Source organism: Bufo gargarizans, chromosome 2 (genome assembly GCF_014858855.1).
Source record: "Bufo gargarizans isolate SCDJY-AF-19 chromosome 2, ASM1485885v1, whole genome shotgun sequence".
Classification (NCBI taxonomy): Eukaryota; Metazoa; Chordata; class Amphibia; order Anura; family Bufonidae; genus Bufo; species Bufo gargarizans.
The window spans coordinates 103857859-103885823 of NC_058081.1; the positions used below are offsets into that span (position 1 = coordinate 103857859).

A 27965-nucleotide genomic window follows, 5' to 3' on the forward strand; every position below is an offset into this window, starting at 1 on the left:
TTGTTTCTCTGTTAATCCTCCTGGAGTGCCGTTGTGGAGGCACCAGGGAAAAGGGTAAATTACTCTTACCGGTAATTGCTTTTTTCCACCCCCAATAGCCTCCACAACAGCACTGGATTACCCTACCCATGTTATTATATTTATTTTGGGATGTATTATGTTATTGTACTGTTGAATATTCCAATACAGTTCTTGCATTACTAAACGAGTCCTATCTCATTAACTCAAGCAGGTACAGGGAGGGGGCCTTTTAAACTTGAGCTTCTCTGTTTCCTGTCCTGGGGAGGCAGGGACACCCTTCTGGAGTGCCGTTGTGGAGGCTATTGGAAAAATCAATTACCAGTAAGAGTAATTTATTCTTTTTTGTGGACCCATAGACTTTAATGGGTCCACATTCTGATTTTCACTGACAAGTATAGGATGTTTCATTTGTTTTGCAGAGCCATGGAATGGAAGAAAAAAGCCCCATAGAAGTGAATGGGTCAGCATCTAAACCACACACACAAATCTACATTTTTGTGGACAGAATTTGGACGTCTGCATGAGCCCTAAGTTTCACTGAATCTTTTCCCATAAAACTATATAAAATCAGTCTGCTCAGCTCCTCCTGCTCCAACACGAGGCTTGCCTATTGCACTGCATCTTCATGGTGACATGTTCTCTAACTGATATTTTCCGATAGCAGGAAATGTCATTCAGAAGCCAAAGGGTCTAAAACACAAATGCCTTACAAAAGAGTCCTTTATTTTACAGTAGTTCTAGAATAGAAGACTAGGCAACCATGACTGACAGATCTTCATTTGGCTTTCATCATATATACACACACACCAAAATAAAAAATAAAAAATGATGTGAGAATAGTGAGCAAATTTTTTACCTCTTTGTGCAATATGCAAAAAAAAAAAAAAAAAAAATTTCACATACAAGTATATGCATGAGGCTGAAAATGCATATAGCCCAAGCCTATAGCAGTATTCTCAGGAAAAAGCACTTATTCTATAGTGTTGTGGTAATGTGGATGATCTAGATCAGGGATGCTCAACCTGTGGCCCTCCAGATGTTGCAAAACTACAACTCCCAGCATGCCCTAATAGCTGTAGGGTGTGCAGGCATTCTGAGAGTTGTAGTTTTGTTGGAGGGCTGCAAGTTGAGCATCCCCGATTTAGAGATTAGTCAGTCTTTCCAATGAGACTTACATAAAATCCCTAATATAAAAACAGAGAATTTTGGCTCACAGTAAAGGTTTCACACAGGGTATGTTCATATCGGCAGTATGCCTGATCCGGAAGAAATGTTAGCTGGACAAAAAAAAAAAAAAAGTTGCATTCAGTTTCTCAGGCTGAAACCCGCAATTTACACCAATAATCATCCGGATCACTGCCGGACCCCATTATAGTCAATAGAGATCTGGCAGTGAACTGTAGAATGTGTCAGGCTGCTCTCTGCCAGAACAGCCACTGCATATCTGAACATGTGATGGGTCACTTCAGAAACAGAAAAGACATGAATAAAGTATGAATAAACCTGACTACTGTATAGATTCAGTATTTTATCACTTGACCATAGAGTAAGCATTTTTCTGGCAGTGCATATAGCCTGTTCATAGCTCAACCAACACGTTGTGGTCACTTTTACAGGATGACCTTTTTTTGTTTATGTTTTTCCCTTTGAGGAGTGAGCGAGTCATTTAACAGTTGGAAGGTCTCCTGCTTTCTATTACTTGTTTTTGCTAGGATCACATAGTGGCTCAGAACTTTTTCCATAGGAACACACAGATTGTGTCCGCCCTCTGGCAATTGTACCGCAGCTAATATACAACACAGTGGAGCACTATCCTGAAGACACACTTTTAGGGAGGGGGGTATGACAAAGATATGACCTGCTTTAAATCCTTTATCCCAGTCATGAAGAACATCTTTGTGTGCTCGGGATGGCACAGCAGTATTACCCACCTTGTGAACAATAATAAAAGCTTCACTCTTGAGAATAGTTTTGCCCAAGTGCATTTAACAGGTGTAAAGGTGATGACTAAAACCATTATAAAATTACACAAGAGAAAAACAAAACAAAACATTATCTGTTAAAACTAAGGGGAAAAAAAACAAAAAAAAAAAAACAGTACTATCCCCCTCTACTGGTTGTACAGCATAATTACATACAAATACATGATTTCGCTACAACTCATTTGAAGTTAAGGAATTTCCAGCAGACCAACTCTTCCCAGATTCCTGTAGAGTAACCACTGACAGATACAGTGTTGCTTCAGAACACTGTTTCGAATGGTTTAACCTAGGAATATTCCCCGTTTCTACTGGTGTGGGGCTGGGAGGTTGAAGAGAGGACACAAAAAAAAAAAAAAATATATATATATAAAATAACTGTCTGCTGGTCTCAACACAGCAGGGAAATTCACAAAGCCCAAAATGATTTCATGAAAGCCACTGAAAGTTTTATTAAATCCCCATTCCCAGCCTGTATGTTATAGACACGCTGGATCCTAGCTCTCATTGACGTAATCATGTACAATACTCGGGACACATTAAATAGACAGTGTTTCCGGATGAACAGCTTTGGTAAAGTGCATTTTTGCTACTTAAACAGCAGCAGTTCTTCTAAATAAGAGTACAAAGAAAATATATAGATAAAAACCCTTTCATGACCAGTTCAGAAATGTGTATACAGTCCAGGTCAATATGCCAAAGCTGTATGTGCTGGGATAAAGGATTAGAGCTCATGAAAGGTTTCATAAAATACACGCAGCAAAATGGTATAAAAAGAAAAAAAATATATAATACAGTCCACCATATAGTAAGTCCAGGGTGGGCAGGTAGAGTTATCAGCTTCATGTTCTTCACAGATCAGTCTGCTATAAGAATGTTCCTGTTTCTCCTATATACACACACAGAAGCCTGACTGCCCCGATATCCATCTTGGCGCTGAACACTTTCCATCAACCTTTATTCAAGGTTTCCTGCGCCTGAAAATAAAAAGGTAATGTCATCAGAAAATTAACGATTGTTTGAATCAAATTTTTATTTTAAAACATACTATGAAATACATTTTGGTGATATTTTCAATTTCCATATCACCAATATCCTAGTTTTCGCACTCACTTTCTGTACAGATCACTTTAAAGAAGTCATCTCATTAGCACCACAGGCAGGATTACAAGGACATATCACCTCTGTATAGATAAGCCAGGATCCACTATTCCTTAAAATCGGTGATATCACAGCTCATCAGCTCCCTCCTGACCTCTGCACAGATCACACAGAAAACTCCCATAGAAATCAACTGATCACCTCAAGTCAATTGCGTCTGTGGCCCATGGTGGCTGCTCTAAAGCACCTCTAATAGCTGGGAAAAGCTCAGGCAAGTTGGCCGTCCCCATAATCATGTTAAAAATAAATATTTATGCAACAAATGCCCTTTAACAAAACAATGAGGAACATTAACTACACATCCCCCACCACAGCTCTGTATGCATTTACCAGTTGGGTGTTAATTCTGTAAGATGCAGAAAGCCCTGCTTTCATTTATGCTGACCAGGCAGTGCCAAACGATGGCTGCCGGAAACTGCCCTGTGTCATAGGCTGCTTACAAACTAGGAGCACAGCACTGATGGGAGCATAACGATAGCAGAGTAACTTACTTAGGAATAGCGTGATGTTGGTAACCCGGTCCCAAGTTGGATCCAGCTCTCATTTCCATAGCAACAGAACACTATAAAAAGAGGAAGTTGTTACTGGCATAAGTATGACTAAAGGGCAAACCTGTGAACCTACAGATCTGCAATAGTACTATAGAGGGCAACAGAATGTAATAGTCAAACATACTCTGGTTTCAACATCTGTCCACTCGGAATCTGTGTTCTCGACCTGTGGGGGCTGATTAGATCCAGAAGATCTGCGCTTGCGGCTATGGGACAGGAAGCAATAACAGGTTAGTACCACGGTCAGTCAGCAGCTCATAGTGAGCTTTCTCTCTGTACTGTGTACACTCAAAGCCAACGAGGTTTAGGCCAGAAGGAGATGTCAAAAATTCTGAGACTCACCTGGTGCCTGGAGGGGATTGTTGTCGGAGGGTTTCAACGTCAGTGAACTGTACAGACTGACCTCCCCCTCGAGTCCGGAAAACGTCACCCTGAAATATGGAGAAATAACCAACCTTTCAGCACAAAATCAGAACGTGAAAAACACCATCTTGTGCTCACCAAATTGTGATGGACAGCAGACAAACACATTTGTGTTATGTAATGTATGTTAGCTTAACAGGGTAGTGTAAGTACTTTGTTTTACACCCTGAAATTAGGGGAGGACAGTGTATGTATTATATATTTATATACATAGGCGCCAACTATGGGCACAACTCAGTAAAATTTCCAAGTCCTACTTAGGCCCCATGCAAACGACCGTATGTGTTTTGTGGTGAGCAAACAGAAATCGTTCGTATTGCTTCCACATTTTTTGCGGACCTGCTGACTTCAACAGGTTTACGGTCCACATTTCGTGGCTACGTTTTATTTGCAGAACAGACATAGATGTGAAAAGCGCAAAGATTACCCATGTGCTTGCCGCAAAAAGATAGAATGTCTGCAAAAGACGGAACACGAACCCGCTGAAGACAATGGGTCCACAAATAGACTGCACATGTATTTTGAAAACTCCAGAACTGATAGTCGTGTGCACTGGGCCTTATTACTGTCCTGAAAATGAAGTATAAATTCCCACTGACCGATTGTTTTCAGATTGTTACCTTAATCAGTTTAGTTTCAATCTCCCCATCCGAGGCCAGCTGCTGGTGTGTCAGCATGTACTTATCACACTTTGACAGCGCCTTTTCACTGGCAACAGATACTTTGATGGAGTTGGGGACATGAGGCTGCATGACTGTCTCCGTCTCCACACTACCAGGTGGCTTATGGTCTACCCATCTCTCGGCCCCCGCTGAGCGAGAGCGACGGTGTCTGGAGTGCACTGGGGGAACGGTCTAAGCAAGATCAGAAATCAAATCAAGACAAAATAAATCAGTGACCAATTATTCAAAGTGCAAGGACAGAAGTAGTCAACAGGCCTGATACAGATACCTGCAGCTGCCACTAGAGGGAACTTCGTAAGCTGGCTGCATACGATTCATAGAACCATAAAGGCACAGTATACAACTAAGCTGCAGGAAGCTGGCATGTTATCTTATTAATCTATGTCTATGCACGGCATTTGAGCGCCAACTGTTGGATTGAGTTTTGGACTTAGAGAGCCTGTCACAATTAAAATGCAGCGCACGCAGAATGGTACAGATCAGGAGGGTGAGAAGATTGACATAAGGTGAGATTTATCAAAACTGGTGTAAAAGAAAGGTGGCTCAGTTGCCTTAAGCAACCAAATTCCACTTTTTTTTTTTTAAACAGTGTAAAAATTCACAAGCCTTCTCCAAAGTCTGATAGTAAATGATGCAGCAAAACTTGTACTTTTTTCATTTAACCTTTTGCTGTTTTTGAGCTTAATAACCATGCTGCCAGTCACAGAGCCACATGCCTACTGAGGTCCAAAAAAAGAGCAGAGAATGAAATGAATAAAATAACATTTTCTGAATCATTTCCCACAGCGCTATATTACCAATCTGCTCAGCTGCTCCAACATGCTGCCTGCAGATTGCACTGCATTTCATAGTAACAGGTTCCCTTTAAAACATGGGAAAGTATAGATTAACTATAAAGAGGTTCTCCATGAATTAAGAAAATGAACTATTACTTTATTATAAATATATTCCCAAACGCCTTTAATTAGTTATAATAGGCTGTTTTCTCTAGGGAGCACTCATTAGGAAAAATAAAATGGCAGTCGTTCTATTAGTCCACACAAAACCTGTCCTAATCACACAGCAGGACAGGTTGCTTTACTATACTGAACCAAACAGCTGCCTCATCCTCCCTTTCTGCTCTACTTGTCAGGGATTATGATCCTAAATACAACTGATAAGATCTTTAGCTGAATCTCTGTAGGAATAGAATTCATGAGGAGACATGAAGTATAGAGAGAGTAAGGTGGGGATGTGACTAATGAGAAGCAGCTCTTGTATGCAGTCTCCATTACCACAGTCTGTTTTGTCCGTCCTCTGCACTTCATGTCTCCAGCTGAATCTCTGTAGGAATAAAATTCATGAGAAAAATCTTATTAGCTGTATTCAGGATCATAATCCCTGATGAGCAGAGATGAGGCAGCTATTTAGGTCAGTGTTGTGAAGTAACTTGTCCTGCTGACAGCAGCCATTTTACTTCTCCTAATGATTTCTCCCTAGACAAAACAAGCCATTATAGTTAATCAAGTGTGTTAGGGAATATATTTATAAGTAATATTTAAGTATTTTTATGTTGTTAATTCTCACAGAACCCCTTTCAGCTGGCCATTCCCACAACTCCCCTGGAAAACATGTTTGGCTGAGTACACATGTTAGTTTAAATGGGTGGAGGGAAATTAGCGGCTGCAAGATCTATCTCCACGGGAAGCAAAAGACTGCGCGTGTTAACAACTATTCACAGCAGGTGTATAGAGGGGTTTAGACCAGTCTCAATTCCACATAATTGCTGGTCAGGAAACTGCTTAGTAAATTACATTTGGATTTATTGTGCATTTTGCTGCGGATTTTCCTCATGTTTATTGCAAAGGGTGACATTTTAGGCATAAATCTGCACTGCAGGTCAATTTTTCCTGTGTATTTTTGCAGTGTGTATATGATTGTTAAATTTTAAATACTTTAAAAGGGATTCTGTCACCAGGATTAACACTATAGCGATATTTGTGTGTGCCCATTAGTCTCCTTGCGGTGTTTAAAATGATCGCACTGTTACTGCTCTGTGTGTGTGTTAGATTCTTATAAAAACCGATCTTATTGATATGTAAATTACCTCTGTCAGGAGCCCAAGAGGTTATCACGCCCATCGATCTGGAGCCCAGCACCGCCTACCACTTAATTTATTCACTCCACTTGCCCTGACGTAATTTCTTCAGTGCCGTAGTCTCGCACAGGCGCAGTGGACACTGTAGTCTGCGCCCATGCGGACTACTGGCACCAGCTTCGACGAGTCAACAATGCATGCGCCGGCTCCCTTCGCACCATGCTGGCACCGGAAAAGGGAGCCGGCGCATGCGCTGTTGACTCGTCGAAGCCGGTGCCAGTAGTCCGCATGGGCGCAGACTACAGTGTCCACTGCGCCTGTGCGAGACTACGGCACTGAAGAAATTACGTCAGGGCAAGTGGAGTGAATAAATTAAGTGGTAGGCGGTGCTGGGCTCCGGATCGATGGGCGTGGCTGGGCTCCAACATATGTGGGATAACCCCTTGGGCTCCTGACAGTGGTAATTTACATACCAATAAGATCGTTTTTTTTATAAGAATGTAACACACAGAGAGCAGTAACAGTGCGATCATTTTAAACACAGCAAGGAGACTGATGGGCACACATAAATATTGCTATAGTGTTAATCCTGGTGAGGGAATCCCTTTAATCCTACTGTAATATGTTGCAGATTTTCCACCCACAAATCAGTGAAAAAAAATACACAGCATATCTGCCACATGTGAACACGCCCTAAAATTTGCCACAGCCATAAGCTGTTTAAGAAGGCACCAGCGCTCACAGTAGCACCGCGGCCTTCTCTCAGCTTTTCCTAGGCTTTTCTAACGTTACATTCATTGGTCACATGGCCTAGGCGCAGGTCAGCCTAATTGAAGTGAATGGGGATGAGCTGCAATACCAGGCACAGCCACTATACAATGTATGGTGCTGTGCTTGGTGAGCTGAGAGAAGGCTGCAGCACTCCCAGGAGCACCAGTGCCTTCTCAAACAGCTGATCGGCGGTCCCAGGTGCCAAACCCCCACCAATTAGATACTGATGACCTATCCAAATCAGTATATAAGTCTTGGAAAACCTTTTAATGGCAAGGTTATACATTTTTGGAAAGCCATTTCTTACAACTGTTATTCTTTCAAAGTGATGTGTGGTTACACTAATTTTTACTAGCAAGTCCACATTTATCAGGCCTGTTGAACAGCTCTGTCCATCGGTAAATCATTTGTTTCAAATATTAAACAAATTTGCATGCATCATTTAAACTGGTTAGAATTAAAGCAAAGCAGTAACTGGGGAGATGTCAAGAACTGAGTGTTAGACCTCACTGCTGATCTGCATCTCTCCATAATACTTTGTGGCTTCTCTTTACCCACAGATGCCAATGGGCTTTCATGCATCAATAAAATGCTAGATGATGGCTGCTATAATTGTACTTCACATGCAAACAATCACACAGGGCTTGAACGGGTATGTGAAAATTCACTGTAAATATTCTCCAAATAAATTATTCGGCTGCGAAGGACCTTGTAATAATCAAGACTACAGAAATTATTGAAGGTTCCACAATCAGTGAAAACACCTCATTGCAGAGACATCTACTTGCATAGAAACCGTTCTGGCACTGGGAAATTTAGCCACATCTCCTTCAAAAAGCGAAGCCTAATCTGCGATCACAGTCATGGCAGTTTTAAGTATAATTTTTAGATAAGATATTCAATGCTATGCAACCTAAGTTTGCCTATGCGACTGCTAGTGACATTCTTGAACTGTAAAAAAATGACATGCGGCACCATAACAGATAACTACTAAATAATAAAAGTAAGAATATTGCTTTGTTCAAACTACAGCAATGCTACATAAAACTAAGAAAGATTGATTTGTGAATTGCAAGTATAAAATATATTGCTACCTAGCTGGCACTTTTGCAGCCACATGGGACTGCTGTGATAAATAATTATTTCCAAAATCAATGGATTTGCCTAGTCAAATAGGCATTCTATTAGTCGCCTGCTGTGTGCAGAACAGTTTCATAAATCCATTTCTTTAAGCGATAAGAATTGGTAGCTGCCCCTCAGTGACTTGGAGAGCCACCCTAATGTTTAACCCAGCTGTGTAGTATGCAAGCAGGAAAAGCCATTAAAAGCAGTATGGCATTAAAAGGTTTCCGATTTGTAAAAATCAGTTCGAAAAATACTCTATGTAAAGCAAGTTTTTACATGGAGCATTGCTGCATCAGCCTTATTGTAAAAGGATAGCCATTTTCATGTACAGAAAACCTCACTAACCCCGATATACTGCTCCTCTTCTAGCTCTGCCTGTATGCTGGAAGTCTGATAACCTGTCCTGTTCTCTGCTGCATTATACTTCCTAGCTGACTCAGGCTCCCACCGCCTGCGGTTGGGGCACACCTTGCTTTCTGTTTTGTGCTGCGGAGTTTTCTGTTCCCACTGTGAAACACAGGAGGCCACGGATATACTGCTGCAGGAGTTTGAGCGCCTGTGCAGCTGTAAACGCACAGGGGTAGCAGGGTTGTGGGGAGGCTGAGACACAGGGTTACCAGGGAACTAAAGAAACCAAAGACAGATTAAATCAATATCTGACATGCTAAATGATAGGTCTGACCTATAAACAATATGCCTAATATAGAGTGAAAGAGCGAGAAAGAGAGCGAGAAAGAGAGCGAGAAAGAGAGCGAGAAAGAGAGCGAGAAAGAGAGCGAGAAAGAGAGCGAGAAAGAGAGCGAGAAAGAGAGCGAGAAAGAGAGCGAGAAAGAGAGCGAGAAAGAGAGCGAGAAAGAGAGCGAGAAAGAGAGCGAGAAAGAGAGCGAGAAAGAGAGCGAGAAAGAGAGCGAGAAAGAGAGCGAGAAAGAGAGCGAGAAAGAGAGCGAGAAAGAGAGCGAGAAAGAGAGCGAGAAAGAGAGCGAGAAAGAGAGCGAGAAAGAGAGCGAGAAAGAGAGCGAGAAAGAGAGCGAGAAAGAGAGCGAGAAAGAGAGCGAGAAAGAGAGCGAGAAAGAGAGCGAGAAAGAGAGCGAGAAAGAGAGCGAGAAAGAGAGCGAGAAAGAGAGCGAGAAAGAGAGCGAGAAAGAGAGCGAGAAAGAGAGCGAGAAAGAGAGCGAGAAAGAGAGCGAGAAAGAGAGCGAGAAAGAGGAGAAGAGAGCGAGAAAGAGAGCGAGAAAGAGAGCGAGAAAGAGAGCGAGAAAGAGAGCGAGAAAGAGAGCGAGAAAGAGAGCGAGAAAGAGAGCGAGAAAGAGAGCGAGAAAGAGAGCGAGAAAGAGAGCGAGAAAGAGAGCGAGAAAGAGAGCGAGAAAGAGAGCGAGAAAGAGAGCGAGAAAGAGAGCGAGAAAGAGAGCGAGAAAGAGAGCGAGAAAGAGAGCGAGAAAGAGAGCGAGAAAGAGAGCGAGAAAGAGAGCGAGAAAGAGAGCGAGAAAGAGAGCGAGAAAGAGAGCGAGAAGAGAGCGAGAAAGAGAGCGAGAAAGAGAGCGAGAAAGAGAGCGAGAAAGAGAGCGAGAAAGAGAGCGAGAAAGAGAGCGAGAAAGAGAGCGAGAAAGAGAGCGAGAAAGAGAGCGAGAAAGAGAGCGAGAAAGAGAGCGAGAAAGAGAGCGAGAAAGAGAGCGAGAAAGAGAGCGAGAAAGAGAGCGAGAAAGAGAGCGAGAAAGAGAGCGAGAAAGAGAGCGAGAAAGAGAGCGAGAAAGAGAGCGAGAAAGAGAGCGAGAAAGAGAGCGAGAAAGAGAGCGAGAAAGAGAGCGAGAAAGAGAGCGAGAAAGAGAGCGAGAAAGAGAGCGAGAAAGAGAGCGAGAAAGAGAGCGAGAAAGAGAGCGAGAAAGAGAGCGAGAAAGAGAGCGAGAAAGAGAGCGAGAAAGAGAGCGAGAAAGAGAGCGAGAAAGAGAGCGAGAAAGAGAGCGAGAAAGAGAGCGAGAAAGAGAGCGAGAAAGAGAGCGAGAAAGAGAGCGAGAAAGAGAGCGAGAAAGAGAGCGAGAAGAGAGCGAGAAGAGAGCGAGAAAGAGAGCGAGAAAGAGAGCGAGAAAGAGAGCGAGAAAGAGAGCGAGAAAGAGAGCGAGAAAGAGAGCGAGAAAGAGCGCGAGAAAGAGAGCGAGAAAGAGCGCGAGAAAGAGCGCGAGAAAGAGCGCGAGAAAGAGCGCGAGAAAGAGCGCGAGAAAGAGCGCGAGAAAGAGCGCGAGAAAGAGCGCGAGAAAGAGCGCGAGAAAGAGCGCGAGAAAGAGCGCGAGAAAGAGCGCGAGAAAGAGCGCGAGAAAGAGCGCGAGAAAGAGCGCGAGAAAGAGCGCGAGAAAGAGCGCGAGAAAGAGCGCGAGAAAGAGCGCGAGAAAGAGCGCGAGAAAGAGCGCGAGAAAGAGCGCGAGAAAGAGCGCGAGAAAGAGCGCGAGAAAGAGCGCGAGAAAGAGCGCGAGAAAGAGCGCGAGAAAGAGCGCGAGAAAGAGCGCGAGAAAGAGCGCGAGAAAGAGCGCGAGAAAGAGCGCGAGAAAGAGCGCGAGAAAGAGCGCGAGAAAGAGCGCGAGAAAGAGCGCGAAGAATACAGTGGTTTTCTGATGATCTGATTGCATGTTTCTGTGTGTATTGCAAGAAGTCTCCTTTCTAACCCAAACTAAAGAACCTAGTAAACAAGGCAAATCCTGAACCAAAGAAAATGTATGTTTAGTATGTGATTACATACTGCTGGGAAAAAAATCCTGAAAATGAAAGCTAAATATGAACTTAATGTATGTACTCTGCTTAACAGGTGGAGGCCCCCACCTAAGTGTGCAGAATGCAGACAGGGTGACACCCCCCCCCAAGAAAAAAAAGATGTGCTCATAAATCCACCACCACCCAACACCTTATAGACACCATGTGACACATACAGGAACAGGAGAAGGAGAGATGGATCGGGTGGGAACCTTCGGCTCTCTGTCCTTCTCTCTAGACGGCCTTTCTGGTCTGTCTCCTTTATTTTCTGTTACAATTGCTTTGAGCTGCTTTAATTTTTCATCTTTCACCCACAGTTTATTTTGCATCTCTATCTGTTTGGCTGCCACACGCCGTTCCTGCAAAAAAAGGAATAAAGACCATAAAAGCCGTACTGAATGATTAGAAAAATATAGACTTTCCTCCAGATACTGGGTCACAAAAGGTAGATGTTTACGTCTAGCTGAGATACATTTAAAGTTAAAACTTGTGTTCTGCTAGTTAGATGAACGAACCAAGGAGCAGATATAAAAGATATTGCTCTCCTGCCTGTGCCTGCTCTGCTAAACCTGACATAGCACCTGAATGCCAGGCTTTAGCAAGCTGTGTTGTGCTGCTCCTGCCTGTACAGCTACAAGGAGCGACTCTGTACTCCCATAATAAAAAAAATTAAAAATATTTTTTTTATATAAAATGCTTTGAGGAAAAGATCACATGCCTCTTCTTCACAGCAAAAATGTTATAACATGAACAGAGTTGAGAAAAATACCTTAATCCTAACTTCTACAAACTTAAGAATGCAGAATCAACCTAATCAAACTAATATGAAAAGTTGTTATTCTAAAAATCTTGATCTGCATATTATATTATAAGTTATACCAGCAAGAAATTAGTCTTTATGTAGAAAACTACGATTTAAAGGGCTTCTGTCACAACACTAAAGTCATTTTTTGGGGGCTAGTTAAATTCCTTATACTGCGATATATGAAAATATAATGCTCTTACTTTCCTTCAGCAGTTTCTTCTAAAAACAAACTTATCATATGTAAATGAGGTCTCTTCCAGCAAGTAGGGCATCTACTTGCTGGTAGCCGCCGCAAAAAAAAAGTCTCCTCGTTTTATTGATTGACAGGGCCAGCCGCGATCGCCTCCTCTGGCCGACCCTGTCAGCATTTCAAAAATCGCGCGCCTGTGTTCATTCGGCGCAGGCGCACTGAGATGAGGAGGCTCGCCTCCTCAGCACTCCCTCAGTGCGCCTGCGCCGATAACATCACCGAAAGAGAAGACGTCATCGGCGGAGGCACACTGAGGGAGTGCTGAGGAGGCGAGCCTCCTCATCTCAGAGCGCCTGCGCCGAATGAACACAGGCGCGCGATTTTTGAAATGCTGACAGGGCCAGCCGGAGGAGGAGATCGCGGCTGGCCCTGTCAGTCAATCAACCGGATGAGGAGGCGTTTTTTTTGCGGCAGCTACCAGCAAGTAGATGCCCTACTTGCTGGTAGAGACCTCATTTACATATTATAAAAGTTTTATTTTTAGAAGAAACTGCTGAAGGAAAGTAAGTAAGAGCATTATATTTTCATATATCGCAGTATAAGGAATTTAACTAGCCCCAAAAAATAAAGATGACTTTAGTGGGGTGACAGAAGCCCTTTAAAAATCAAGCCTTACTAGTGATTTAAATCAAATCCACCCCTTTTAGGATCAATTTAAGAATGGACACACAAGAATGCGGTCATGTTTTCCTAAACCAGTAAGACACCCTAGTCATGGATAAATTCTCTGCATCCAGAGTTGAATTAGGACAAATCTTAAATCTGGAAACCCTGCTGCAAGATCTAACAGTACACTAAACTGAAACTCTACAATGTACAAATATATATTCCTCTATATATTACCATGTTGCCAACAAGGTTTAATTAACAGATACTTACACATTCCTTCTCCCATTTCATGGCATTCTCTGTCACCATGCCCTGCAACCGCGTCTCTAGTCGCCTCTTGTCAGACAACTGACGCTGCAATTTCTGATTCTGCACGTCGAGGTCTTGTTGTAATGTGCGTTTTTCATCTTCGTAGATGGTGGTTGTCTTCTCTAAAATATCAATCTATAAGTACATATATAAGTTTACATCAGCCATTAAATCCCCCAAATTATTATAAATGTAAAAAGATACAGGCAGCTCAAGAGTGAACTGGATGTCTGCACACTCACTTTGTACTCCAGAGTTTTAACTTTTTTTTCTAGTCGCTCTATTTCTGATCTCTGAGACACTATAGTCCTCTCCCTCTCAGTCACTTTCCCTTGGGCTACGTTCTCCTTTGCTGCTACGACACCATTGAAGTCCTGAAGCATGGACCTGAAGGTTGTAACTGCAGACACAACATATAAGTGAGTAGATATACAGGGAAATAGTGTAACCAGATGGTAAGTATACAGAGATCTAGCTCACCACTCTTGTTGAATTCTTCAGCCATCATTTGCCGAATACGTCGCCGTTTCTCAAGGGCGTCAATAAGTCGTGGAAGAGTTTGATCATCATTGGCATCAAGAAGCTCACACGATGGAACAGGAGGGAAGCTTTGAATGAGCATCTCTATTACTGCTTGATCTTCAGGCTCTATGGCAAAATGAAGATTAAACTTTAGAAAAAGCACAAAATGCAGATAGCAGAGACTACTCCAAGAATAAACTTGCCTCCATTAACCGGACCACCACGATCCTCCAGTCTACGAGTAAGTTCGTCTTTGAATGCTTGGTTTCTGTACCGACGACCTGGAGTGAGGCCACAGATCGGTTTGTCTATAGGTCGAGCAACTTCAACCTCTTGCGTCATCTCCGCAAACCGCATAACTTGCTGAAAAACCACACATTATAAACACATGTAGTAGAAAGCAAAGGCAACAAAGTCTTTCCAGTTTAGCTACTCTGCTCTCCAAAACTCACCAAACTCTCTTCATGGTCATCAGCTTTGGGATTAACACAAACTATCATTCGAACCTTCCCTTCTCCATCAAAATAATTCTTGAAGAGATGAGTCAACTTGGAATCTCGATAAGGGACCATCTAGGAGTAAAAATGTTATAAAACAAAACTAAAAATAAAAGGGGGAAGTCTCTACTAGTCCTACAGACTTTAAATGGGGAGGCACCATCCATGCTCGACCATCTCTCCATTCAAATGTCTGTGCAGTGGAGAAACAGAGGGCATAGGACATTCTTGTGATAGTTGGGGAGGCCAGTAGTGGGTCCCCAGCAAACAGACACTCATCACCTATCCGGTCCGGTGGATAGGCAATGTCCTTTGTGGGGAAACCACTTTAAGATGAAGATTTAATAATCAACAGGTGTAAGCTGCCATAAAATCCAACAACACAGCTTCTTCAATTCCATCAATAAAACTCACTTACCTTATTGGTTCCACACATTTGGTTCTCTCGCAGAGCCTCAATACAAGTTCTTAAGGTCATAAGGGATTGGTTTATGTTCCCTAAGGCCATAAATAATATCTTGATTAGTATAAGGCTTCCTTGACTTGAAATGTTCTAAGTTACCCCTATACTATTAAAGGGTTTCTGTCACCAGAAAATTGGTATTAAGGTGGCTGACATTAGCGATGTGCTAATGTCAGCTGTGCGATCTCACTGCCTGCCACCGTTTAGAAAAACAAACTTTTATAATATGCTAATTAGCCTCTAGGAGCAAGGGGGGGCGTTGTACCTGCTCCTACAGGTTTCGTTTGCCCACCTCTTTTTATGCCCTTTTCTCTTGATTGACAGGGCCAAAGCAGCACTGCTCTCCTCCCGCCGGCCGTGTCTGCAGTGTAAATCTCACACCGTTCAATATTCGGCGCGAGATTTACACTGCAGACCCGGCCGGCGGGTGAGCAGCGCTGCCTTGGCTCTGTCAATCAAGAGAAAAAGGGCGTAAGAAGGAGGTGGGCAAACGGAGCCTCTAGGAGCAGGTGAACCCCCCCCCCCCCCTTGTAGAGGATAATTAGCATATTGTAAAAGTTTGTTTTTCTAAATAACGGATGCAGGGAGATGGCACTAATATAGTTATGTTCAGCTGACATTAGCACATCGCTTATGTCAGCCAGCTTAATACCCATTTTTCAGGTGACAAACCATTTAAGTTTCACATTTTCATACTTTACCTGCTTCACGTAGCCTGCTGCCCTCAGCTTTTGTGCGGTTTGTTCTCTCACTCCCAGCCAAATCCACAAGTGAGAGTTGGCTCACTGTTACTTGTTCCTTTTCCTGCAGGACAGTAAAAAAATAAAAAATAAAACAGAAGTATTGTACAGCACCCCAACAAATGGCTGACCAAGTAACAAATGGTAACAAGAAGTCTGACAACGGGAGCCATTCTTTTCATTGGTCCTCTATTGGTAGAACCCCAGAATGGGCCAATTTTCATTCCATAACTTATTTTTCCATTCACATAGCTGTGCCTGCACATAGCCATTATGTTATCCCTTACTGCTGTACCCAGGATGCACGTTCGATTTAATGTGTGCAGCAAAAAAGGGACCTGTATGTGGCTCTGCCACCTTTATCCCCTTATACTTTCACCTGGGGGTTCCACTTGTGCCACTTCACTGCACGTCCCTGTTTCGCAGCCTGTGCACACCATATAGCCTTTGCTTTGGTGTGTGTATATTTATAAAAGATTTTATAAAAACACAAAGTAACAACACCAATTTTCTTCACTGGAGTGGAAACCAGTTCACATTATCGGTTCCTTTGCAAAAAAATTTTAAATAATCCACAATTCCAACATTTTGTATTTTTATGGTTTTCACTGTGCACAAAAAAAAAAAAAAAAAAAAAAAAAAAAAAAAAACACGACATGACAACCTTATCTTGTACAATTAAAGCAATACCAAGGTTCTATAGATTTTTTTTTTCTCTCCCTTGTGGCAGCAGAGGGAAATAGGAAAAAAAAAAATGTTATTTGTTATTTTGTTTATTATGCTGTTCAGTGCCAGATTTTTTTTTTTTTTTACAATTTATCAACCAGTATGTTTTCAGACCCAGTTTTGTTCGTTCACTTTATGTAAAATTGTGAAAGGAGTGACTTTGATGTAATTTTTGTATTTTTTTTTAATAACTATTATAACTGAAATTTTTAGACCCTTTGCTGGACTTGATATGATAGTCTACATCATAGACTGCAATACCATATTATTGCAGTCTATGGGAATTTTATTATTACAGTACAGTAGTGTTAAGCAAACTTGTATTTTCAAGTTCGGCGTACAAGGTTAGGGTCATCTAAGAAGACAGTTATGGATTCCGCTACCATGGTAGCAGAATCCATAACAGAATTCTTAGATAACCTGAACTTTGTACGCTGAACTTGAAAACACAAGTTCACACATTCCTAATTACAGGCTCTCTATCGAACCCAACTACAGGCAGTCACCTATGGCAGGCCTGGGAGACTTCAAGGCCTCAGGCTCCCCATCACGATCCGAGACATTGACACTTGGAGTTCACTGCACTAGACAGCCAGCACCCATCGCATATAAAGCAGTTCATGAAATTAAATTGTTTAAACGCCCAAACAACAAACAAAATAGGACTACCTGCAGAACATGATCTCCATCAGCATCAAGGGGGGCTTGTGCCAACTTTATCATGAATACACTGTGGGAGCGGCTAGACTCTCGGTTTAACTGTGTGTTTGCAATTCTTCTTCTTTTCTGACCTGGAGCAGGAGATTTTTGTTAACTTCCAGTTCATTGTAGGTAACCTCATGAACAAGCATCACTAGAATGTTGTGCCTCAACATTTCACAGTAAATATACTTATATCTATTATCTCCATCTTCTGAAAATAAACATTTTCATGGTATGCACAATAAAATTCCCACCTCTCCAGAAGACATCAAATGCCTCTTCAGTTGTTTTAACTTCAACTTCTGTGCACCCTGCAACATACATGTTGTGATTCTGGTCTTCGCGCAAAATCTTAGACTGTGGAGGTCTAAAACAAAGTGAAGCAAGAAACAGTTAAATGTGCATGTGGTATCAGAAACCAGGGGGGAAAAACTGCTAAGAAATCTTTATGAGCAAGAGAAGCTACATGCAGGATAATGGAAGACACACACAGATATAACACATGAGGCCACAGAAAAATGACAACAACTATGGTCTACAAAACTAGGGAATCAGGCAGGGCTGGGCAACAAGGCAAAAGCTATGTAACGTAAACATACATAAACTCTGCATTCTTCCCCGGTGTGTTCCACCTGATGAAGGAATAGCAACAGGTTACAATCTCTTTGTTGCATCACTTCAACTATAGCAAAAAGGCTAGACAATACTTTAGTGAAACAAAAAAGGTTGACACTCACCAGGGTTTACTGACGCCTAACCTCCCAACAAAAGCTACAAGCAGCACTGACATGACTGAGACAGCAGTAGTTTAAACAAAACAAATACATATAAAACTTTTCACTTACTTTGGTTTAATTGGGTCAATAGGAACTTCCTCCAGAAGATCATAGATGTAATTATTGTAGATTTCAATATAGGACACAAAGACGCTGTATACACTGTCTTCATCAATCTCTTCTATTTGGCAGCCATCTTCAATATTTATCATATCTGCAAACTCAGGTTCCGGTTTCTGTCTGCAGAACATTTATATAATTATTGGGGCCAATGTAGCTAGGAAACAACTCACATACACAGTGTCTGTTCGACGTACCTGCTTAATGGAGTCCTTGGGACTACCTGTGGCTGAGCATCTCTTTTTTGACGCTCCAATAATGCATCCACCTCATTTTGCACTTCTATGCCATTTTTATCATCAGTCTTAAAAACCTACAGTGAACAAATCAGATGGTCAAAAAAAGATTCTCAAAATAGTGATTGCAGGTTCAAGCCCCCTAGGAGGACCTCACCACCCAAATGGGGATGGGGAATGAACAAGTAGTCGTATGCACCCAAATATGATACTAATACAAATGACAGCTCATCCTGCAAGAAACAAACCCTCATACAGCTCAAAAATAAAATTATGACAGCCGCACAATGTTTGACAATATAAAAGGCAACGATTGAATTGCATATTCCAGAAATACTTTGCTTTACTAAAACCAAATTTTGGAGCATTAGAAAAATAAATATGCTCTCATATAGCAAAATAAATAGATAAATCAAAATTGGTTACATCCTACTTGCTCACCTACTTTGAGCATTTTAGATCGCTCATATCACACTATAGCACAGTTGTCCACACCTTTGTGTCTTTCCCACGGCCACAGGCTAAAAAAAAAAAAAAAAAAAAAGAAACACACTAAAAACACACTTTATAAAGATATGCAGATTAGGTCCCGCAAGTGCCCAGGCCCCTCTCCGATATGGCAGCATAACCCCTCCTGGCCTGCCCTCCTCGCCTGGTTTAGAGATCTTGTGTGAGCGCCGGTCACTGCCGGGCCCGTGCACTGTTAAGATCAGTGCCTCTACCCATAGAGCAGTGCGCATGCGTGGACCCAGCGCTCGCACAAAATCTATGCAGGAAGAGTATAAATTAAAAAAAGGAGCGCGGGCAAGAGGGCTTCAATGGGATCGGTTATGCCACCACATCAGAGAGGGGCCTGGGCACTTGCGGGACCTAACCTGCATATCTTTATAAAAAAAAAAAAAAAACGTGACGTGGACGTGATATGAGTGGTGTAAAATGCTCAAAGTAGGTGACAGACTCCCTTTAAACAAATGCATTACATGCTCTCAAACTGAACATAATTAATGCCAATCTTATGGGGGGGGACATGGCTAGTCAGCAAGATAATTCTATACAGCTGAATATGACTTACATATCTCTTGGCCTGGAAATCACTAATGCTGTTGAAGATCATGTGAAGACATCGGGGAAGAAGTCCTCCTTGTCCTGGGGACCCAGTCATGGTGTATGTTTTTCCACTTCCGGTCACCCCATATGTGAAAAGGAGTCCTAAAAAAACAATTGCTTGACTGAAAGCGAAATTATACCTGAATGAGAAAGGGCATCAAGTTAAGCACTTACCATTTTTACCATGAATTAGATCTTCCACCAGAAGCTTAGCAACAGAATTAAAAAGATCTTTTTGTGTCACCTGTGTTCCAAAAACTTGTTTAAAGGAGTATTGGGTCTGTAACAGATCAAGAGAAATTGAGGGCAGACATTACTAGCTACTGCAAGTACAGCATTTTTTCACAAATTCATCATCTGTGCATGAAAACAGGAACACTGGCCAGCCAGAGAAATCCAGGACCCAGCACCTTGGTGCAGCCAGAAAATCAACAAGCCATTTCATTTACACAAGTTAGAGTCTCACCTCTTTAAATTCCCCATTTCTGTTGACTCTGCAGCCATCTGGGGGGTGCAGCTGCACAGTTGTCTCATTGATCACTTCAATGCAGCATTCCTGATCTGAGGGACCGAGTGGCCGAACCCTGCAGTAAACCTGGGGAGGTACAATCACATGATGCAGTTATTGGCAACAATCTGTCTCTCATGAGTAGCAGGTAAGGTATAATATTGGTTGGACTCTACTCACTCCCTGCACTCCAGAATTTTGGCTTTAAAAACTAGCATAAGGCCTCAGGCACACAACTGTGTCCGTCCAGTCCTCAATAGAGCAGTCCTATCCTTGTCTGTGATATGGACAATAGGACATGTTCAATTTTTTTTGCAGGGCAGCAGAATGGATGTGTGGATGCTGTGTGTGAATGATGTCCTAGCCGCCATCTTGCTCCTTATGGACACAGCAGCTGATGAATGTAGCAGTTTACAGAGACAACAGATGGAGACCAAGGGGCCTTCTGCGCAGTGGGGGTAAGTCTTGGAGTAACATACAGATGTTACTCCACTACTTACCCCCACTGCGCAGAAGGCCCCTTGGTCTCCATCTGTTGTCTCTGTAAACTGCTACATTCATCAGCTGCTGTGTCCATAAGGAGCAAGATGGCGGCTAGGACATCATTCACACACAGCATCCACACATACATTCTGGGTCAAGACCTTTAAGAAACTGGTAAAAGTGGACGGCAGGAGGGAGGTTTTGTAAAACTAAAGAAATGATCGGCTGCTACTGTACAAACTTACACCAACTGGTTCCTTCTGTCCAGTGTTAGACGGCTTCTTGGGGGCCGCCCTGCGTGGGGGTTTAGCTCGGCTGCAGATGATAAAAGAAAAGTGGATATTATAAGCATATAAATCATATAAAGTACACTAGACAGCAGGGCGTACATGACAGGTCCATCACTGTATTCAGGGCTGCCTCAAGCACTGGCTGCAGTCTCCCCACACCTCAATACTGCCATTATAGCAATGTAGCCCATAACTATTACCAGGGGACGGAAGAAAAACACCCTAGTCTGTCCATATAACGTCTGAGCCCATGGCCATATGTTGAGAGATGGGAGGCCTCACTTTTCTGTACAACAACATCTGAAGCTTACATGCAGGGATCAGAGGAGGTTAAAGCGGTGGACCGAAGGAGCCGGAAATGAGCAGGCAAGTATGATAGACTCCACAGGCCCGGCAGCTGGACAACCCCTCTTACCATGCAGAGAAAGTGAGCACTGAGGATTAGTCACATCCGATGTGTACCTTTATCTCACACACAGCTGAGCCTAGCTAGATGACTGATCAAGCACGGACTATAAGCCTGTCATTTCTGCACAGTCAGTTTTACGCCGCCACCGTCCCCAGCTCCTCCCCCCACAGACATCGGCGCACAAGAGCAAGCCAGCTGCGGGAAAAGCCTCTCCAGAGTCCTGACACCCTCTGGCCTCCTCAAACAGAGTTCGCCTGCCAGTAGTTTTAAAAGTTATAGGAACCGACCCTAGTAAGTGTATAAAGCTTAGTTAGAAGATTATAACCAGTTAGAAGAAATAAGGGTGTTGTATCTGTCTATGGCCCTGGTCGTTCCCTTCCTGCCTGCAAGCTGCACAATGATCTCTAAAAGCAGGCATTAGGGCAAGAAGAAATATACATTACTGTATGATGGCCACAAGACTATTATACTGAGGAGGGAGGGGCGTCAAATTGTTGGGCTGCCCCCATACAGTCTAGCGCACGGGTGTCAAACACAAGGCCCGCGGGCCGAATCCGGCCCGCCAGACCTTGTCATGTGGCCTGCGTAGCCGCCGCCAGCCTTCACCTTTTTATTATCATTATCACTTACACCCGATACAGGAGCCGGAAGGATCAGCTGTGAGGGAGGCGGTACTTACATCTACAATCGCACGGCGAGAGGAGGGAGGATGCAGGCTGGGAGGATGGGCGCTGGCAGTGTGAGTCATACGTCACGCGCCTGCGCCGCCCACTTTATGAATGAAGCAGGCGGCGTGGGCGCATGTTGTATGACTCACGCTGCCAGCGCCTGTCCTCCCGGCCTGCCTCCTCCCTCCTCTCGGCGAGCGCTTGTAGATGTAAGTACCGCCTCCCTCACAGCTGATCCTCCCGGCTCCTGTATCGAGTGTAAGTGATAATGATAATAAAAAGGTGAAGGCTGGTGATTGTGAAACTTGAAAGGGGGGAAATACCGTATGTGAATGGCTACTGGGCTGGCGCTGCTGAAAGGGGTTAATTATAACTACTGTGGGAGCAAAGGGGGGAATAATTAGCTACACTGAAGAGGGGACTGAAAGGGGTTAATAAATACTGTGAATGGGGGACTGCTGAAAAAGGGGTTAATAACTACTGTGAAGCCCCTTCACAGTAGTTAACCCCTTTCAGCAGTCCCCCTTCACAGTATTTATTAAACTCAGCAGTCCCCCTTCAGTGAAGGGGGGACTGCTTGGGTTAATAACTACTGTGAAGGGGGACTGCTGAAAGGGGTTAATAACTACTGTGAAGGGGGACTGCTGAAAGGGGGAAATAACTATGAAGAGGGGGACTGCTGAAAGGGGTTAATAACTACTGTGAAGCCCCTTCACAGTAGTTATTAATCTCTTTCAGCAGTCCCTCCTTAACAGTATTTATTAACCCCTTTCAGTCCCCTCTTCAGTGTAGTTATTTATTCCCTCTTTTGCTGCCACAGTAGTTATAATTAACCCCTTTCAGCAGTCCCAGCAGGGGACTGCTAAAAGGGGTTAATAACTACGGGGGGGGGGGGGGGGGGGGGGGGGTGACACCATTTTCTACTGCACCGGGTGACACCAGCCCTAGCAACGCCACTGTCAGCGCTCCTTACGCGATTATATACATACGGTAACCATTAACTATTAGAGATACGATTATACAGTGAGTGGACACAGTCCTACAGATACAACCGGCCCTTTGAGGGTGACCAAACTGCTGATGCGGCCCCCGATGCATTTGAGTTTGACACCCCCATACAGTCTAGCGTCTCCTTGTGGCCGACCCCCATACAGTCTAGCGTCTCCTTGTGGCCGACCCCCATACAGTCTAGCGTCTCCTTGTGGCCGACCCCCATACAGTCTAGCGTCTCCTTGTGGCCGACCCCCATACAGTCTAGCGTCTCCTTGTGGCCGACCCCCATACAGTCTAGCGTCTCCTTGTGGCCGACCCCCATACAGTCTAGCGTCTCCTTGTGGCCGACCCCCATACAGTCTAGCGTCTCCTTGTGGCCGACCCCCATACAGTCTAGCGTCTCCTTGTGGCCGACCCCCATACAGTCTAGCGTCTCCTTGTGGCCGACCCCCATACAGTCTAGCGTCTCCTTGTGGCCGACCCCCATACAGTCTAGCGTCTCCTTGTGGCCGACCCCCATACAGTCTAACGTCTCCTTGTGGCCGACCCCCATACAGTCTAGCGTCTCCTTGTGGCCGACCCCCATACAGTCTAGCGTCTCCTTGTGGCCGACCCCCATACAGTCTAGCGTCTCCTTGTGGCCGACCCCCATACAGTCTAGCGTCTCCTTGTGGCCGACCCCCATACAGTCTAACGTCTCCTTGTGGCCGACCCCCATACAGTCTAACGTCTCCTTGTGGCCGACCCCCATACAGTCTAACGTCTCCTTGTGGCTGACCCCCATACGGTCTAACGTCTCCTAACTCTCCTTGGAACCTCAAGTGTTTTGTTTAATTTATGTTGCCCATGACTTTGCCCACAGTCATCTGATCTCCAAATTGGAGCACAAGAGCAAGCCAGCCACGGGAAAAGCCTCTCCAGAGTCCAGACACCCCCCTCACAGAGTTTGCGCCTGCCAGGAGTTTCCAGAGGTAGAGGAACTGACCCTAGTAAATAGTAATAAAGCTTAGGAGAAATGCAGTAAAAAGAGAATATAAAATAAGGTGGAGGGGGGAGGAAATGGGCATATAACAGTGTTTCGCAACCAGTGTGCCTCCAGCAGTTGCAAAACTACACCTCCCAGCATGCAAAGGCTGTCCAGGCATTCTGGGAGATGTAGTTTTGCAACTGCTGGAGGCACATTGGTTGTGAAACATGGTTATATGCCTATTTATTAACCCTTGTACAAAGGAAAAGTAAACATTGCTATCAGCAACTGCGCAGCTTAAAAAAAAAATAATTCCACTTATATTACATAAATAGCTGATACACTGCCTCTTGTACTTAAACAATGTTATAGTTCTGTTTTTTCGGCCTTTTGGTTGGTCAGTGGTCACAAAATACGTGTGTCTATTTTATTATTAAAATTGGTATCGGTGAGTACTTAAAAGTATCGGTACTCAGTCTTAAAAAAATGGTATCGGGACATCCCTAATCTAGAAGAAGGTCCAAAGCACAGGAGGTGTAAGACTACAGCAACATGTGTCCTATGACAATTTCATCTAATGCAGGCATCCAGCTGTTGCAAAACTACAACCCCCATCATTCCCGGACAGCCTACAGAAGGACATGGTGGGAGTTGTAGTTTTACAACAGCTGGAGGGCCACAAGTTGAGCATGCCTGATCTAATGTACTCCAAAGGTGTCGCAATACGACATGCGCTACTGAACACGACAGCCACAAAATCCACTAAAGTCAGATTTTTTTTGCATCTGTTGCGTCGCAGCATGTTCTTGAAATACATTACAATAAATGTCTCCACACCCTTTTGTGTGGTGTAACATGTCACGGTACCCTAAACCTTTCCAAATACCGACAAAAAACTGACCGTGTGAAAGCGGCCGTATGCTGGAAATAAAAGGACCATCAAACCGATAAAATGCTAGAATGTAATCCATTTCAGATTCCTTCTCTCCCAGCACAGAAAATGTCCATGACTAGAGATGGGAGAGGGGGGGCTATTTTCCACCCACACCCATAGCCAGCACATTCCTGAGCTATGAGAGTTATCAAAGAAAATACCTAAACTGCCTCAAAAGCAAGACAAGCGACCAGTCTGTGCGTTCCTCCGTCCACCGCTCCCACACCGAGCCACACAGGAATTATTTGCTTTGCACTAAGACAAAAGCCTTGTGTGTTTCTTGGAGAACAAGTTGACTTTAAACCCAAGTCTCCTGGAAATGATCAGCCAAGAGAAGCAGTCAGTTCTACAAGATGATAGCTAGTGTTTATCTCAAGGGCTTCTTATATCAAATAACCTTTGGGACCAGCACACAAAGCAAGTATTCTAGAGGCACATTAAGGTTACTTTCACACTAGCGTTTTTTGCGGACCCGTCATGGATCTGCAAAAACGCTTCCGTTACAATAATATAACCGCATGAACGGATCCGGTTGTATTATGTCTTCTATAGCCATGACGGATCCATCTTGAACACCATTGAAAGTCAGTGGGGGACGGATCCGTTTTCTATTGTGCCAGAGGAAACAAATCTGACGACCAATTTTTTTTTTTTAACCTACTTAAAAATTGCGATTGCTCGATGAACGAGCGTTTGCTCATTCATCAGGTAACTGGCGGCAGTATTATACAGGCAAATCGTTACTGCCTGTATAATGAGCATTACTATGAACACTTGTTAGCGATGACCCGGCCAACTATCGCTAGGTGTAATACAGCCCTATACTGCGCAGATGAGGCGCTCCTTCCCGACAACTGCCCGTTCATCAGTGGAAGTAAGGAGCGGCATTTACATGCAGTGATCCCCTCCACTGTATGAGGAATGGTTACTGCTATCGCTCATCCTCATACAGATTCATCAGACTGCTGCCCAGTAAGGATGAATGAGGCGTCTGCCCCAAAGATCACTTCACCCGATGAACGAGCGAAGTGCCAAAGTGAAACATTTGCCAACCGAACAGTTCTCACAAACTTTAACATAGGGAATACAGGTATCTGAATGTGGGATACTGCCAACTGCATCACCCATCCAAAAACACAAACCCGTCGGCCCAAAATACACATTCATGACAGGCCAATGTTCTCAAAACTGAAGAGGACAAGCGTTTCTCCAAGAGGATGTGACAGCAGCTAAAAGTCGCCTGGAAGGAGCCAACTGTATATTTTTCAATGTGATCTGTTCATATATTAATACATTTATGGAAAAAAAAAAAAAAAAAAAAAAAAAGACAAAATGGGCAGCAGAGCCACAACACGTCCATGGTCGCACGCTGCACTGTCCTCCTGACGTACGCACGCCGTGACCTGACGCTCTGTGTGACGTCAGACGCAGAGCAGGGCGGAACGATGGAGTGTCGGCGGCGCCCCTGCTGGAAAGGTAAGTTGGTGCAACTAATGAAGCTGTGCACTCCGGGTGTCAGGAGAAACGAAGGCTGTTGGGGACTAATGGTAGGGAGTCTAATGAGTTTATATAAAGGAAAACAGTCTATTAATTCATTTTTTTCTTATTAGAGTACTGGATTAATTGTAAAAAATAATTGATAGAATACTTGATATCTAAAATAAATTGTTTACTGCAGCCCGAGTTACAATAATACAACTGCATGTATCCGTCATGAACGGATCTGGTTGTATTATGTCTTCTACAGCCATGACGGATCCGTATTGTATCAGAGAAAACTCAGTTTCATCAGGCAGCGGACGCTTATCTATTCAGAATGCATTAGGGCAAAACTGATCCGTTTTGGACGGCTTGTGAGAACCCTGAACGGATCTCACAAACGGAAACCAAAACGCCAGTGTGAAAGTAGCCTTAGACATGACAGGAGGGTCAGACTACACAGGGAGTGTTTGTAGACTAACCATGGAGATATCTGCATAAATGGGGAAGGCGACTTTACATCATGTATAAAATTTTCTTATGTATTTTAGATGTATTTGAGCCATTTTAACAAACGCTGGCAGAGCAGGACGCAGCCTGTAATACACAAGAGCCATTTCACAATGAACACTACACAGAGAAACCGGAAAATAAGCAAGGAAAACACATGGGTGCAGTCACTAGAATGAGGAAGTGCACTTCAAAGGACTACTTTGGAATAGAAAAAAAACATTTGGTGAGCAATGAATACTGCTAATATACACTGACTGTCAGAAGGCATCCGCATTAGGTGCCAGGGGCATTCCCATCTCAGACTGATGGCATCCATGTCAGATAGGTACGCTCTCCATTCACTGCTATGGCGCTTCTGACAATATCCAGGCTAGCACGCTCGACTTTTTAGAGGTCACAGTGGTGAATCAAGAGCGCTCTGAACATGCATGGCCGCCTCTCCGTTCACCACTACAGGACTAGCGGCATGCACGGAGAAAGGAACAGGTATAGAACATCAACATCTCCGATGGATAACTCTTTAAAGGGACGGAATCCAGCAAACGTAAAATCTGTTTTTTTCAGGATATACTGGATCTGTCTCATTCAGAACAGATCTGGTATTTCATTTTCTTCAAAGATCAAAAAGGGAAAATAGCTGCTTCTATGTCCCGACGCATGCGCAGACCGGATCCAGCAACGCAGCAATTTCCAGGGCACTTGGTACCGGATCCGGCATTAATACATCTCTATGGAAATTAATGCCGGATCCAGCAAGTGCGATAGTGTTACAGGACTTTGTCCGGAAAAAAATACTGCAGCAAACTGCGATATTTTGTCCGGTCAAATACCGTACAAGACATCCTGATGCATACTGAACAGATTGCTTTCCATTCAAAATGGATTAGGACAAAACTGATGCATTTTTCCGGTGTTGAGACGCTTTACCGGATTTCAATACCGGAAAAGAATGACACTAGTGTGACTGTACCCCAATAATAGTTTTTGAACAAGAAGGTCCATGTCAAAGGGTAATAAAGTGAATCCCCTGTATTACACCGGCTGTCCATCCCCCACCTGTCTCCTCAGACACTGTACACACCTGGCTATAACCCGCACCGAGCTCAGTATTCATGACCAAACCTCAGAGGTTCCGGGGGGCAGACAGGATAGAGCCCCTGGAGTACATCCCTGCCTATAACGAAAACTTACTCCACCACAGTACTTACGCGGGTTTCAGCATGTCTGCGGCCGGTCGTCGCTGCTCCGGTAACGCGGGTTCTTAGAGGCCGGATACTACTGCACAGATTACACGGTTTCGGTCACTCAAACACAGCTGTAGTGTTTCCG

The 27965-nt window shown here is 43.8% G+C and overlaps 1 protein-coding gene across 5 annotated transcripts; it reads right to left on the bottom strand.

Annotated features, from left to right (window-relative positions):
• Nucleotides 1-856: 856 nt before the first annotated feature.
• KIF23 (kinesin family member 23) lies at nucleotides 857-27965 on the bottom strand. Of its 5 annotated transcripts, XM_044279354.1 has the most exons (24): nucleotides 27845-27965; nucleotides 20629-20698; nucleotides 19859-19987; nucleotides 19567-19672; nucleotides 19358-19494; nucleotides 18247-18362; nucleotides 17999-18169; nucleotides 17753-17785; nucleotides 17408-17520; nucleotides 17121-17242; nucleotides 15687-15789; nucleotides 14941-15020; nucleotides 14478-14597; nucleotides 14229-14388; nucleotides 13984-14151; nucleotides 13746-13903; nucleotides 13465-13638; nucleotides 11707-11889; nucleotides 9137-9415; nucleotides 4756-4989; nucleotides 4055-4143; nucleotides 3837-3918; nucleotides 3653-3723; nucleotides 857-2977 (listed from the first exon to the last, which is right to left on the bottom strand). In XM_044279354.1, exons 1-24 carry the CDS (start codon nucleotides 27856-27858, stop codon nucleotides 2962-2964), a joined length of 2928 nt encoding a protein of 975 aa, XP_044135289.1. In that variant the 5' UTR covers nucleotides 27859-27965; the 3' UTR covers nucleotides 857-2961. The 5 variants fall into 5 exon arrangements, with proteins under 5 accessions (XP_044135289.1, XP_044135290.1, XP_044135291.1 ...); XM_044279355.1 differs by lacking the exon at nucleotides 17753-17785; XM_044279356.1 differs by lacking the exon at nucleotides 9137-9415.

Bases quoted from the DNA above. Each gene is read 5' to 3' on its own strand.
- KIF23 (XM_044279354.1), bottom strand. The intron at 17,786-17,998 runs GTAAGTGAAAAG...TTCCTTCATCAG, and splicing joins ATTGACCCAATTAAACCAAA to GTGGAACACACCGGGGAAGA. The intron at 14,152-14,228 runs GCAAGTTTATTC...ATTTTGCCATAG, and splicing joins TGGTGGTCCGGTTAATGGAG to AGCCTGAAGATCAAGCAGTA.